The sequence below is a fragment of the Vulpes vulpes genome, chromosome 1 (assembly GCF_048418805.1).
Source record: "Vulpes vulpes isolate BD-2025 chromosome 1, VulVul3, whole genome shotgun sequence".
In the NCBI taxonomy this organism is placed as follows: Eukaryota; Metazoa; Chordata; class Mammalia; order Carnivora; family Canidae; genus Vulpes; species Vulpes vulpes.
Window position 1 is genome coordinate 128,103,130 of NC_132780.1, and position 15,470 is coordinate 128,118,599.

The 15,470-nt window shown below is 33.4% G+C and overlaps 1 protein-coding gene across 16 annotated transcripts in view; it reads left to right on the forward strand.

Moving 5' to 3' along the window:
• The window catches only part of ACAP2 (ArfGAP with coiled-coil, ankyrin repeat and PH domains 2), a 125,903-nt gene that overhangs the window by 95,041 nt on the left and 15,392 nt on the right, over window positions 1–15,470 (forward strand). For 9 of the 16 annotated variants that reach the window (XR_011995235.1, XM_072726514.1, XM_072726526.1 and 6 more), the window contains 7 exons: window positions 1,422–1,473; window positions 2,719–2,819; window positions 3,415–3,520; window positions 11,029–11,237; window positions 11,566–11,635; window positions 13,047–13,138; window positions 14,984–15,168. Coding sequence is in view for 14 of the 16 variants with exons in the window: in XM_072726514.1 (XP_072582615.1) it covers window positions 1,422–1,473; window positions 2,719–2,819; window positions 3,415–3,520; window positions 11,029–11,237; window positions 11,566–11,635; window positions 13,047–13,138; window positions 14,984–15,168 (815 nt within the window). In the remaining 2 variants the exon portion in view is untranslated. Of the gene's footprint in view, window positions 1–1,421; window positions 1,474–2,718; window positions 2,820–3,414; window positions 3,521–6,924; window positions 6,997–11,028; window positions 11,238–11,565; window positions 11,636–13,046; window positions 13,139–14,983; window positions 15,169–15,470 lie in introns of all 16 variants that reach the window. The other 7 variants (XR_011995230.1, XM_072726484.1, XM_072726493.1 and 4 more) reach the window with 1 other exon arrangement.

Below are 15,470 nucleotides of genomic sequence, written 5' to 3' on the forward strand. Positions count from 1 at the left end.
AGTTTTTCATCGAATTATATATCCTTGCTATTTAAAAGTTGTCGTTAGTGTAGTTTGCCGTATTTCAAATGATTTTTAAAGACCTACTTTAATCAACATCAGAGATTGTTTCCATTGCATGTCATCCCGTGTGGCAGGGCTGCTCCATTTTCTTTGTTTATAGGTATTTCCTTTAACATTTCTAACTAACTGTGTGCCCCAGAGCAAAGAAACCTAGGCGTTCTTCCTTTTCTAGCCTGCCTCTTGATGATTTGCACGAGAGGCAAGTCACTTGGTTTTATTTAGATGCTTATTTAACAAATCTCTATTTTAATGGTAAAGGTGATACCTTTTTAAGTAGCAAGAAAGCCTAACAGTCTGTCTAGTTTAAAAATAGAAAAGCATCTAATCATTTTCACAGCTTTGGAGAATTAACTTAATTTTTTAAAATAGAACTTCTAAATATGTCTAAATACAATTTCTAGTGCTTTGTGTTAGTATCAATGAAAAGGTCAAATCTCTGTCTGCTAATAGATTAATAACTAATGTTGACGATAGAAATCATCTTACGTAAAACTAATTTTGAAATAATGTCTCAAATAGTTTTACCTTTCATGCTTGATGAGAATTTTTGCTTCCTTTTATGAATGGCTTTTGGCTGTGATTTTTTTTTTTTTTTGTAAATATTTAGGTTCTTTTACTGTCTTAATAAGTGAGAATTAGTAAATATGCCGTTTATAGCTTAGCTTTTTCTTTCAAAAAGATTGCAAGTAAATTGTTTGCCTGATAATTTACAAGAAGTGGCAGAACAATGTAGATAGTTAGGTGAATTATTTTTAGTAATAACTTTGGTTATTCTGCTTAGAAGTATTTTAAATTAAAGCGAGGTCAAGTAAATTGGCGATTATCTCTTGTTTGATATCAGTTCTAAATGATTTAATTTCCTGTTTTGTTGAACAAACGCTTGCTGAATTAGCTGCAGAAAAGTTGAAAACAAAGCACCATTTATCAGTGTTTTACTGTGTACAAATGGATAGTCTTTTTTGCAACATAAATTCATTTCTACCCTATAATAGAAACAGTTATTTTGGGGGAAAGATTTTTAGTTACTTTTGAGTAACCTCAAAAAAACTAAATTTTTACCTTAATACAGTTATTTGCTGATAGCATAAAGGATAACAGCTGTTGTCAGGATATAAATTTCTGACCTAAAATTAATAAAAATACAGCAATTTTATTTTCCTAGTCTGTGGTTTTAAAACTGTTTAAAGTTGTTCTTTACTTTCAATAGTATTCTCATTGACATCAGTTTATATAAAACAAAACAATGCACTTCTCAAAGCATAATTACTATCAACTGATTTTCTAGTACTTTTCCAAATATTTCTAACAACTGACATAAATTATGTTTATGAAAACTTAATCTATTTTTATTTGTTTAGACGCTGGTTTTCAATACAGAACAATCAGTTGGTTTACCAGAAAAAGTTTAAGGTAGGTGTTTTGTTAATTAAGTGAAAACCCAGTGAGTCCCCTGTTTCAGTTCTCTGTTCATCTTGATAAAGCACTGAAGCCCATAAATACTCATGTGTGCAAAATTATTTTTTATTAGTTTTATTTTTAGGCATGTATAAGAGAACTCAAAAGTGGAAAGCATCAATTTTTGATCCTTAAAAGCAGAGTGATACTGAATCTTGAATTCTTAACTCCTAATTTTGAGACAGGTGTTTCTGTGTCCCAGGATTATTGCTTTCATTTCTTCATTTTCTTTGACCAGCTGTGTGACAGGAACAATACTACATTCCATTTTACTATTTTGAGGCTGAAGGAAAAGGGTACCTTTTAAGAAACATCACCTTAGGGCCAGAGGTGATACTATAAAATTGTTAAAGATGACATTAAAATGTAAGCTTGAAGTGATTTAAATAGAAACCTCTGAATTTGTTATAGTTGTTTTTAAACATTTCTTTTCCTGAACCCTATTTTAAGGGTGAGGACTTTTATTTATTGGGATGGCATACTGAGATTATATGGGACTTGAGAATTGTTAAAAATAATTAGGAAAAAAAAATCCCTTATTTAATAGATGAATTGATTTTTACTTAGTCTTTGTGAATGATGTATTCAACTGTACATTTTAAGTACTCACACTTTACTTTTGAGATACACAATCTGAAATTTTATTTGCTTCGTTCTGTGCTAGCAGGCTTATTCCACACAAGTCCTTTATTCTAACTCAGTTCAGGGTTTCTTCTGCCCTGATAAACTTGGTTTTGACTTTATATTTTTGATAAGTACTAGAAAAATGATAGAAACTTTCTCATTTCTCAGGTATTTTAAGAAGAATGTATAAGCTTCCTTTTTTGGCGGAAAGTAGCTTTTATTATATGTGAAGGGGGACCAGGAAAATAATGGATAATGAAAGAAAATTAGTTAGTAGGAAGCTAACATTTGTTGAATACCTATTAATTACCATGTTTTAGACTAAGCTCCTTACATATACTTTCATTTAATCCTTGTATAGCAATTTTATGAGACAGATAAAATTATGAACAGGACACAGTTACCTTTAATGGTTGTATCTATGTTGATAACTCTATCTCTAATCCTAAATTAGATAAATATAAATCTTTAAAATTAGACCATTCATTCTGAGTAATATTTTTAAGTATGTTATTATTGATGGTAGTACTTAAAAGCTAAGTTGATAAACATAGGAGTTTTGTTTCCTTTTTGTAGGATAACCCCACTGTGGTAGTGGAAGATCTAAGGCTCTGCACAGTGAAACACTGTGAAGACATAGAACGACGTTTCTGCTTTGAGGTAGTCTCTCCAACAAAGTAAGTGGTTCTAAAGAATGAGAGTTGCTTTTAAGTTTCTGTAGTTTGTTTTAAAGAACTTTACAAAAAAAAAAAAAAAAAAAAAAGAACTTTACAGAATAGAGAAACATTTGTTTTACTTGTGATTATGGTAGAGAGAGAAAAAGGTGCCTTAAAACTAAATTTTAATAATTAATGATTATAGGTAATAACAGTGAGATATTTATGTTAACTTTTACCCAGTATCATTTTCTTCAAATTTCATAAAGATTATTGATGTGGCCATATGAAAACTTTTTGGCTGCCTTGTTGATGAATTAACGTCGTATACCAGATCAATCCATATTTGTACCCAATAGAAAAAATTAGTGTTTTATTTGGTAAATTTAAAGTTATTTTTTAATGTTCAGGGATTTTTAATTTTTTTTTCTACTAAGCAATTTATTTCATTTCTACTGATTTCTTCATGAACATACTCTGTCCTAAAGATAGATGAAATAAAACCGTTCAAAAGAAATTATTTTATGTTAGAAAATTATTGAACAGCAAAGTAAACACTATTATTATTTTGAGGGGTCAATTTAGTGTCTGAGAAAACAATGTTATTTCCTTTTAGAAGTTGTATGCTTCAGGCAGATTCTGAAAAGCTGCGCCAGGCATGGATTAAGGCTGTTCAGACCAGTATTGCCACTGCTTATAGAGAGAAGGGTGATGAATCAGAGGTTAGTAAACAATATTGTAATACAAAATGATACATTGCCAGAAGTTTTTAATTTTAGTTGCAACATTATATAATTATAACATTTTTAATGGATGATGAGTTTTATAATTGAAGAGATTTTACTATTAAAATCTAAATTTGATTTATTTTTATTTCTTTTCACTTTATCATTTTAATATATGTTTAATTCAATATTTGAATATATGTCCTAGATTGACATACAGCATTCTAGTGTTAAGTATTTTTCCCAAAATATTTTACTATTCTAATTAATAAAAATTAGTGAAAAATGGATGAATAGTGATTAGTAAAAATAAAAAAAGGAAAACTCAAATTGTCTCTGGATTGAAGTCTACCTTAAGATAAGTTGAATGTGGAGTGGTGGGTCATAGTTTGGCTTCAGCTTCCCAGTGATTTTATAGACTTTTGAGCAACGCCATGAGTAAGTTTTGAGAAGTGGAACTTGCCAATTCCTCTAGTAACTTCCTGAAAATGAGGCATTTGTGAGTCTGTACATGTTTGAAAATGTCTTTATTTTATCCTCGCATTTGTTTGATAGTTTGGTTGGGTGTAGAGTTTATAGGTTGGAAGTAATTATTCTTAAGAATTTTAACAGCATTGTTTTTCTAGTTTTCAGTGTTGCTGTTGGAGTCTTTCTTGTTACTGATCTTTTTGTATTGCTTCTCTCCGGTTTTCTTGTTTTCTTTTTCTGGGATTTCTGGACTAATTTTATGATTTTTCTGATTTTTTTGTGTGTTTTTGCTCTGCTTTCTGGACAGTTTTCTCAGTTAATCTCACAACTTTCTATGGAATATTTTAGTTCTGTTAGCTCATATTAAATTTGTAGGAGTTTCTTTTTGTTTGTTGAATGTTTATACATGTAAACTTGTTCTTTCTTCATGGATACAGTGTTAGAGCTGTTATGGTTTTCAAACTTGGCTGCCGTGATGATAACACAGGGATTTTTTTGAAATCCCAATACATAGGTTCCACCCCAGAGTAATTAAATGGAGTTGGGACCCAGGCATCAATAGTTTGAAAAGCTTTCTAGGTGGTTTCCATATATACACAATGCTGAGAACTATTGTGTCAGAGGTTTTTCTTGGCTATCTGGTAATTTGTTCTGATTACAAGTCAAAGACTTAAAAACCTCTTGGATGCTCTAAGAACATAGTAAAGACTTTGTTGACTATGAGCCTCTCTGAAGTCTGGACCATTTGCTGAGGAACAACTAGAAAGTTAGGATCTTTGGAATCTTTTAAGCTGATATGATTTCCCAGAGGAGTCTCATCAGTCAGTCTCCTGAAGAGGGGTAAGGGGCTTCTGGGAACTTATTAGGGATCTCAGCATTCAGTGTGTATATATTCACTTAATCTTCTGCCTTCTACCTTTCAGGTAAATCCTGTACAGAGAGAGACTCTGTTTTACTGCCTCAGAGAATAAAATAAAATTCTAGTCATTTGTGTTTATGTGTGGGAGCAGTTCCAAAATGCATGGAGTTGGGGAAGGCACCTTGGGATCCATCTGCTCCTTACACAGTCTTTTGTCCCACTTTGATTCCCACTTCCATGGTTAACTCGTATATAAATCGTGGAGCCCTCTGTGTCATGTAAATTCATGAACTCATATTTACTTACTACTGCCGTTGTTAAGATTTGGCCTTGGTCTGCTCAGTTACTGTTCATCCACCCGTCTTCCAGATTCCAAAATTTTGTTGCTGTTATTTGCTTCTCTGTTCTTATTTTTATGGGCAAATGTCTTTTTTTTTTTTTTTAACTAAAGGAAAACACAAAAGCTTTCTAGACTAGATTACAGTCATCTCATTTCATACCTAGTAATAATTTCTTAATATCATCTATTACCTAGTCATATATGTTTCCAGTTGTAAAAAAAGTAGCATCGTATCTATGACTGGGCATTGCATCTGGTTGTTATGTCCCTCACGTCTTTCAGTCTAGAGCAAGGCCTTTTTTTCATGACAGTAACTTACTGAGAGAAGTTTAGTTGTTCTATAGAATTTCGACTGATACAATTAAATCATAGGTGATGTGTATACTTCTGTTGCAGCAGGAGACACAGAATACTTGGTTATCCAACCATTCATTGCTAATGCTGTCAGGCTTCTGTGTGACACATTCCAAGTGACCCATTGGATTAGAAAGAGGACAATATGACTCCTTGACTGTAAAGTTACATTCCCTCCCTTTTACCCAGTCTACTTTGTTGCTTGGTGTAATAAGTCTACTTTGTGTTACTTTGATCCCATAAGATCTACTCCTCCTCCAACCATTCATCTAATGGTTTTACAGATGAATTTATGATTTCATTAGGAATTTCAAAATGATAATTTTCTAATTCTGTCATCCCATCTATATTAATTAACTTGAATTCTTATGTTAAATATAGCTTTTGTTTATCAGCTGGAGCTATTCAGTTACTGTAATAAAATACTCAATTTTTTTGCTTTCAGTTATCACATTTGGTTAGTTTATTAGCTGCCTTAGTAGCTGCCTCTAATTTTTTGAATATTGTTACAGACTCATGGATTTTTGTAGGTATAATAGGTCCCAATTAATTACACTAATTATTCTATTTTTACAAAATTATTTGAGTGTAGTTGACACACACTGTTACATTGGTTTCAGGTATAGAACACAGTGATTGAACAACTCTATTCATTATCCTGTGCTCAGCATATTCACCATACAGTGTTACTACAGTACCATTGACTGTATTACCTGTGCTGTACTTTTCATCCCTGTGGCTTATACATTCCATAACTGGAAGCCTTTATCTACTACTCCCCTTCCCATTTTGCCCATCCTTCCATCCCCCTCCTTTCTGGCAACCATCAGTTTTTTCTCTATTTATAGGTCTGTTTCTGCTTTTTGTTTGTTTTTTAGATTCCACATATATATGAAATCATATGGTATTTGTCTTTTTCTGTATGAATTATTTCACTTAGCGTACAAAATACCCTCCACGTCCATCCTCTAGGATGTCACAAATGGCAAGATCTCATCCCTTTTCTATGGCTGCATAATATTCGTGTGTGTGTGTGTGTGTGTGTGTGTGTGTGTGTGTGTACACATATTTTTCTATATCCATTCATCTATCAGTGGATCCTTGGGTTGCTTCCATATCTTGGCTATTGTAAATCATGCAATTGTAAACATAGGGCTGCATATATTTTTTGGAATTAACATTTTCATTTTCTTTGTGGTAAATACCTAGTAGTGGAGTTATTAGATTACATCATATTTCTATTTTTAATTTTTTGAGGAACCTCCATACTATTTTCCATAGTGGCTGCACTAATTTACATTCCCACCAACCTTGCACAGGGGTTCTTTTTTTTTCTACATCCTCACCAACACTTGTAATTTCTTGTCTTTTTTATTTTAGCCATCTGACAGGTGTAAGGTGATACCTCATTGTGGTTTTGATTTGCATTTCCCTGATGAGGCATCCATATTGGTAAGGAAGAAGTTAAACTGTCACTATTTGCAGATGATGTGATACTGTATATAGAAAATCCTAAAGATGTCACCAAAAAGCTATTAGGATTAATAAATGAAATCAGTAAAGTTGCAAGATACGACATTAATACCCAGAAATTGGTTGCATTTCTGTACACTAATAATGAAGTAGCAGAAAGCGAAATGAAGAAAACAATTCCATTTATAATTGTACCCAGAAGAATAAAAGACCCAAGAATAAACCTAACCAAGGAGGTAAAGACCTGTACTCTGAAAACCGTAAAATACTTATGAAGGAAATTGAAGAGAACACAAACAAATGGAAAGATGCTCTTGGATCAGAATTAATAATGTTATTATTAAGAATTAATAATGTTAAAATCCCATGATCGTGGATCAGAAGAATTAATAATGTTAAAATGTTCATAAAACCCAAAGCAATCTACAGATTTAGTATAATCCCTGTCAAAATACCAACAGCATTTTTCATGGAACTAGAACAAATAATATTAAAATTTGTATGGAACCATAAAAGATCCTGAATAGCCAAAGCAATCTTGTGAAAGAATAAAACTGGAGGTGTCACAATTCCAGAATTCAAGCCATACTACAAAACTGTATGGTACTGGCACAAAAATAGGCAGGAATAGAAAACAGAGCCCAGAGATAAACCTACACTCACATGGTCAATTAATCTATGACAAAGGAGGCAAAGGCAGTCTCTTTTATACAGTGGAAGAAAAGGCAGTCTCTTCAATAAATAATAAATGGTACTAGAAAACTGGATAACTATATGCAAAAAGAATGAAACTGGGACACTTTCTAACACCATACATAGAAATAAACTCAAAATGGATTAAAGACCTAAATGCAAGACCAGAAATCATGAATCTCCTAATAAAAGAACATATGCAGCAATATCTGTGATATTGGCCATAGCAACATTTTTCTAGATATGTCTAGAAAAGCAAGGGAAAGAAAAGCAGAAACTACTGGGACTACATTAAAATTAAAAAAAAAAAAACATCTGCATAGTAAAGGAAACAATAAAATAAAAAGGCAACCTACTGAAGGGGAGAAGGTATTTGCAAATGATATATCCAGTTAGGGGTTAAGATCTAAAAAATATAAAGAACTTATACAACTCAACACCAAAAAACCCTACAAATATTCTGACTAAAAATGGGCAGAGGACCTGAATAGACATTTTTCCAAAGAAGATATACAGATGGTTGGGCAGCCCGGGGTGGCTCAGGGGTTTAGCGCCGACTTCAGCCCAGGGCGTGATCCTGGAGACCCGGGATCGAGTCCCACGTCGGCCTCCCTGCATGGAGCCTGCTTCTCCCTCTGCCTGTGTCTCTGCCTCTTTCTCTCTCTCCTCTCTGTGTTGCTCGAATAAATAAGATATTAAAAAAATTATTTTTTAAAAAAGAAGACCTACAGATGGCCAACAGACACATGAGAAAGATATTCAACATCAGTACATTTTTTTAATGTTCAGATTATCACAGCTTTGTCCAATAAAGGCTTGGGATAATACCTTTTAATATTTTCTTATGTTTTTTAGCAAAATTTTAAGAAGGAACAAAATTAGGGGTATTATATCCAGATCATCTTGATGAAGAAGCTGGTGGCATTGCTGAAATACGTATGTTATGAAAAATCATACATTTGAAATAATAGAGGTTATAGGGAAAATGGGGATAGGGCTGCCCTAACAATCTTTGTAAGTTTCTAACTAAAATTACTTGCAGGAACTTGAATCTCAGTAAAAATACTAGCATAATTAAATTCATAATAAATGAATACTACAGTATAGATAGGACTTTACTTTAAAAAATTGTTGAAGATAGCTTAATGGAAGGATAGATACAGTAGGGTTGAGATTAGTCATGGTGACAAAGGCAAAATACATAAAGATCAGAGAATGAGTGTAATACACACTTTTAAGTTCAAGCACGTGGCCAAAATGAGCCAAAAAGAAGAATGGGGGGAATGAGTGTCATGATTATTCCTATGTTCCTGAAGATGGCTAGCCCAGGTTCTGCTGTGTAATGTACTTTGCTTTCAGCTTCTATAATTTGGTGCAAAAACTAACTTTTATAAACTGGGAATGAGCCAATAAGATTTCTGTATTATATTGACGTCTTTTTTCCTACCTGATAATTGCATATGGGGTAACTCACATTATTAACATATTCTAGAAAAACAGATATTTAAAAAATATCGAAATCATTTCAAAAAGACAAGTTCCAAGTATTGTACAAATAGCGCCCCCCCCCAAAACTATTTCAGAGTAAGTTTCTAACATGATGCCCTATCATCCATTATTTTAGTGTTACTTTCCTCACCCTAGAACATTTCTCCTATAAAACCACAGTACTGCCATCATAATGAGGAAATGAGCATTGATACATGGCTACAATTTAATTTCCAAACATCTTTAAGTTTATCAGTTGTCCCAGTACTGTTCTTTATAGCAGAAGGATCCAGTCCGGAAGCACAGGTAACATTAGGTGTCATAGCTCTTCATTTTCCCTCCCTCAGGAATAGAGCCTCAGTCTTACTTTGATCTTGACCTTGATAGTTTTGAAGATAGAAACTAGTTATTTTGTAGAATGTCCTTCAGTGTGAGTCTGATGTTTACTCACTAGGTTATGCATCTCTGGCAGATGTATCATATAAATGATGCTCTGTTCTTCTCACTGTGTACTCAGGTGGCGCATAACTTTGACTTGTCCTGCTATTGGTGATGTTAACTTTGATCACTTGATTAAGGTGGTGTTTGCTAGACTTATGTACTATTACATTCCCTTTGTACGTAATAAGTATTTTGTAGGGGAGGTATTTTGGGACTATGTGAATATTCTGTTCCTCATCAGGCTTTAAATTTTATTTATGTTAGTATAAGCCACTATTTTTTTTTTCAATGTATTATAACCCATTATTACTATCATTTTTTGTTTTGTTGTTCAGATTGACCCAAGTTTGGCCAGTGGAGCCCTGGCTTCTGTATCCTTTTGACATGTTCCCATCAATCTGAGTTCCTCCTTACTTTCTAGCAAGATGAGGTGTTCCAGGTTCATCTTGCACTTTCTCTGTACCAGTGCTACAATCAGCAGTTTCTGCAAAGAAACTTCCTTTTTTGGCGAATGGATTTTAGAAACAGAAATAAAGGAATACATGTATGTGTATATGCACAGACATGTTTATATTTGTTTTTGTATCTGTGTATATTGAAAACCATCTATGTGCCCCTTGTTATCTCCAGTTCTAATCACACACAACAGGGTTTGTTCTAATTTCTCTCCCTTTCCATATAAATAAATGGCTCCTTTTTAATTTTAACATGTTTACATATTTGATCAGTCTCCCTTTATGTAACCAACATCCTTCTTTGCTGCCAACTGCCCCTACTCAGGCTCAGGCACCTCACTCTAGTGTTTTCTTCTTCCTGCTGGGGCTCTCACTTCCCTTGGTGGGAATATAATTATAATTATGTAATTGATTTATTCTTTGGTAAAAGGCCATACCATTTCCAGTTATTCACTACAATAACTGAAACAATTTGCTTGCAGTTCATTGAATACCTTGGAAAAACTTGGTATAAAATAATAATATTTTATTCTAGAGTCTTAATAGTCTCACGTTTATTCCATCTATCTACGATCTTGCATGTTAATTTAGTGCTTCTCTTTTTCTGTCCCCTTGTATCTTGCACATGTGTTCATTGTGTCACTTATCTTATGTATATACGTATATACATATATATATATATATATATATATATATATATATATATATATGTCATTTCCAATGTTTGTTTCTTCTGACAAGACTAAATGCCAGTTGATGGAGAAACCTATATCTTTTTATCCTTGAATCTGTAATGCCTAGAACAGTGCCTGGCTTAGGCCCATAATAACCCTTTAATTTATTGGTTGGAAGCTTTTATTTGGAGCATGTAAAGTGTAGCATAGTATTACAGTCTTTTTTTTTTTTTTTAAACAAATAATTCTTAATTTTTTAGAAGCTGGATAAGAAATCATCTCCATCCACAGGAAGCCTGGATTCTGGAAATGAGTCAAAAGATAAATTATTGAAAGGAGAAAGTGCACTACAGCGAGTCCAGTGTATTCCTGGCAATGCTAGCTGTTGTGACTGTGGTCTGGCCGACCCACGGTGGGCCAGCATCAATCTGGGCATCACTCTGTGTATCGAGTGCTCTGGGATTCACAGGTGGGTAGGCCTGTATGGGGTAGGAAACGTCTTTTGGATAAATACACATAGTAAATTATCGTGTCTCATTGGTTAGAGGGCCTTTTCCACTTGCCTTAGTTTGACTGCTGTTTGTATCTTTGTAACTTTTGTAGAGTGAATAAAATTCTGGCTCGTGGAGGGCTTTAGAGGACTTTATTTTACTATTTATTATTAACCAGACGATCTCTCCGTATTTACATTTATGTTGGGGACATAGCAACTATGTCCCATTAAAAGAGAAATAATTTGCATAATATGAGAATAAAGACAATAGCTTTATATATTAATATATTTTTTTCCCTCTTAGGAGTCTTGGAGTTCATTTTTCAAAAGTACGATCTTTAACTTTAGACACCTGGGAGCCTGAACTTTTAAAGGTAAAATACATAATTGCTTAAAAATATTTCAAATTTTCACATAAAAGATCAGGATTTTAGAATCTTGATTTATAAAATGTATGAGCTTCTTAATGCTAACAATAAACTAAACTGTTGAAACACATCTGAGGCTATTTTGGCAAATCTGGTATTTTCATATTGGGTTTTTTAAATTGTGAAGTTTATGTAGCACTTTTAATTGCAAGTCACTTTACCTTTTAAGGAAAACAGTGTTCCTACATTTTTATGTTTTCTCAAAAAAAACCCCCATCAATTCCGTGCCTTAATTTTAATCTTTTATGATTATATAAATTGTTGTTGAAAATATAATAGACATACCAGCATGCTCCAGAATGGATGGGTATAGCATGTTGTTATGATTGGGCCATTTTAGCATAGGACCGTTTGAAGGTAGTAACTACTCAAGGTAGTAGTTATCCAACTAAGACATCCTTTCACCTTGTGTGGGGATCCATATCTATGAAAATGTCATAAATAATTTTAGACCACAACTTGGTTTCTCGTAAGGTTTATAAAACTCATATTTGCTAATGATACATTCCTTGTAATTCCCACCATTTAGTTTGTCATATTGTAAAAAAAATATATATTAGTTTAATGATTGTAGTATACTCTGCATTTATTTGTGTGAAATTGTGTTCTTTATGTCGATTCTATTAATTGTTATGAATTCAAAGGAGAAGAAAGTAGGTGATGAGAGGTAGAAACCTAATTTCTTAACATCAGTTTTGTAGCCATGAACTTAATAGATTCAGTTTTTTTTTTTAAGATTATTTATTTATTTATTCATGAGAGACACAGAGAGGCAGAGACACAGGCAGAGGGAGAAGCAGGCTCCTTTCAGGGAGTCCGATGTGGGACTCGGGGTCTCCAGGACCACGCCCTGGCCTGAAGCAAGACGCTCAACCACTGAGCCACCCAGGTGTCCAAGTAGACTCAGTTTTTAAAATTTGGTTGAAACAAGTCTGGTACATTAAAAAATATAACCATGAGCTTTAAACAAAATATTTTGAGATTTGTATATATAAATATATGGAGAAAATAGTTTACTTCCATTTTAAAACTTAACCTATTTGGCTTTAGGCTTCTTTTTTCATTTAATTTACTAACCATTGTGAATAATATGCAGCATTGTACTAGCCATTGTTGAGGGAAGGTAAGTAAGGAGAAACCCTGTCTTGTAAAAGTGATAGTCTTCTAGGGGGAGGTATTGTTAATGGCAAATGATATTGCTTAGTCCTTGTCTTATTTTGTTTTAACTTTAAACATCTTTGTGGGATGAGCATTTGCAGAATATGCAGAAGGAGTTAGTTAACTGTACTTGCTTTAAGCACTTTTATAGTATTCTTAGGAATTTGTAGCTTATTTTTGTATTTTCCTGCCAAAACAGCTTATGTGTGAGTTGGGAAATGATGTTATAAATCGAGTTTATGAAGCTAAAGTGGAAAAAATGGGAGTAAAGAAACCACAACCAGGACAAAGGTATTATGTGTTCTTTTTTTTTTTTTCCTAAGCAGGAATATAGCTATGATTTTATTTCACTGTAATGTTTGATATGTAATATTGAGACAGACTATTTAGAAGAGAACAGTACTGTGTCTGTTAAAATATGGCTCTTCCTTGGGTAGGTGTTAGATAATTATTTTTTTGTTGATTAGATAATCAACTATAGGCTCCAGATGAGAATCTTAAAACTTAAGTGTCTACATAGAATGTAAAAGCTCTTAGCAGTTAAAGTAGACCAATTGTGTTATTGGTAGGTCTTTAAAAAGAGATAATCTGTCCATTAATGTCTCTAGGGATCAAGTTTCTATTGCCAACAATGAATGGTTTTACATTGTTTGACTTCATTCAGTAAATACCTGCTAATAATAATATCTGTACCTGGGTGGCTCAGTCAGTTGAGTGTCCAGCTTGATTTTGGCTCGGGTCATGGTGTTCGGGTTGAGGAATTGAACCCTGCTTCTGGCTCCACACTGGGCGTGGCAGCCACACTGCTTAAGATTCTCTCCTTAAAAAAGAAAAAGAGATTCTCTCCCTCTCACTCTGTGCCCACCCCCGCCCCTGCCTGGGCTTTGTTTCTCTTGTTTCTCTCTTTATCTCTGTAAAAAAAAAAAAAAAGAAAAAAAAATATACACACATATATGTGTATGTGTGTGTGTGTCTGTTAATCATGTAATTTATACATGGCATTATGATGGTAAAGAATTAAAGGTAAAAGGGTAGCTTCTCGTAGGGGAGAGTACTTAGTTGCTGTGTTTGAAATTATACTTCCCGTTCTGTATATGGAAGCTCATTGAATGAAGTTGGCTAAGAATGCCCTCAAAGTACATAATTAGTTTTTATTGTTGATGTTGCTTTTAGTCTTTATGGCTTTTTATTTTTAGCATTAAAATCTTACTTGCCGTAATCTTGTTTTGGGTTTTTGTGTTCAACTAAATCTTTATGTATAATCACTATTATTTTAAAAGATTTTGTTATTTGAGAGAGAGAGTACACAAGTTAGGGGGAGGGGCAGAGGAAGAGGGAGAAGTACACTTGGCTGAGTAGGGAGCCCTACACTGTGCTGGATCCCAAGACCCCTGGATCATGACCTGAGCCAGAGGCAGATGCTTAACTGAGCCATCCAGGCATCCATATGCATAATCAATATTATTTTAAAGTTATTGCTGTCTGAATTAATATCACTTAAGTGTGATTATTTGCTAAAGTATGGCCAAAGTTATTTCAGACCTCGAATAACCTATTTTAGGCAAAGATTTAACTTTTTTAAAAGGATATAAGTAAGAAAACGAATAGAATGGATTAGGCATTTTGTGATCATATCAGAAAAGTTTAAAATGTGACATTTTTTTCTTCTCCTTTAATTAAGAATGCTATGTTGTTTTAAAGTAGCCGTCCTAGGAAAAATCATGACCGACAATAGTGCTAGTTCATTTATTGATGTTATCTATTGGAGTAAAATTAAATCAAAGTTAATTTCTATAAGTTTTTAAACTTTTCTTGGTAATATTTTCCATTTTGTAAAAAAGCACAGGGGATTTACATATAGAACTGAATGAGCCCAGAAATTAAGAGAATAAGAGAGTGTCATGTTAATACTTGTGATTTTTCATTTAGTTTATTATTTGTTATTTCATTTGAATATGAGATCATAGTTATTGAATATTTGGAAGGGAAATATGTTGCATAATATCACAAATTTAATTTTAACTAATAATACATCTAGTGACTTTTGGGGAAATATTCGGTATGTAATGGCTTCTTTTCAGTATCAGCCATACTAAGAGATTAAACAGAATATCATGACATTTTTATGTATACCAGACAGGAGAAAGAGGCATATATCAAAGCAAAATATGTGGAGAGGAAATTTGTGGATAAATATGCTATATCATCATCACCTCCTGAGCAGGAAAAAAGGATGGTCTCCAAAAGTTGCGAAGAAAAGAGGCTGAGCATTTCGAAACTTGGGCCGGGTGACCCAGTCAGGGCGCCTCCCCAAAGTTCAGGTACTATGGCGTACTTGTTGCGTATAGAAATATTTTCTTAAGCTGAAAAGTCACTTTGTTAATCTCTGAATTAGTAGCCATTGCAGATTATTTAAATGCTAAAAATCTGTTTCTTTCTACGTATTCTAAGGAAAAATTGGGTTTCTATGGCCTTAAAACAGTTAAAATTGAATAGTGTCTTGGTAATTCACATCTCTAGGTAATGTGTATATTCTAAGGAATAAAACTGCTTAAAATGCAAGGGGAGATGGGAATTATAAATCTATCATGGCAACAAGCCCTAAATATCTGATTAACCACCT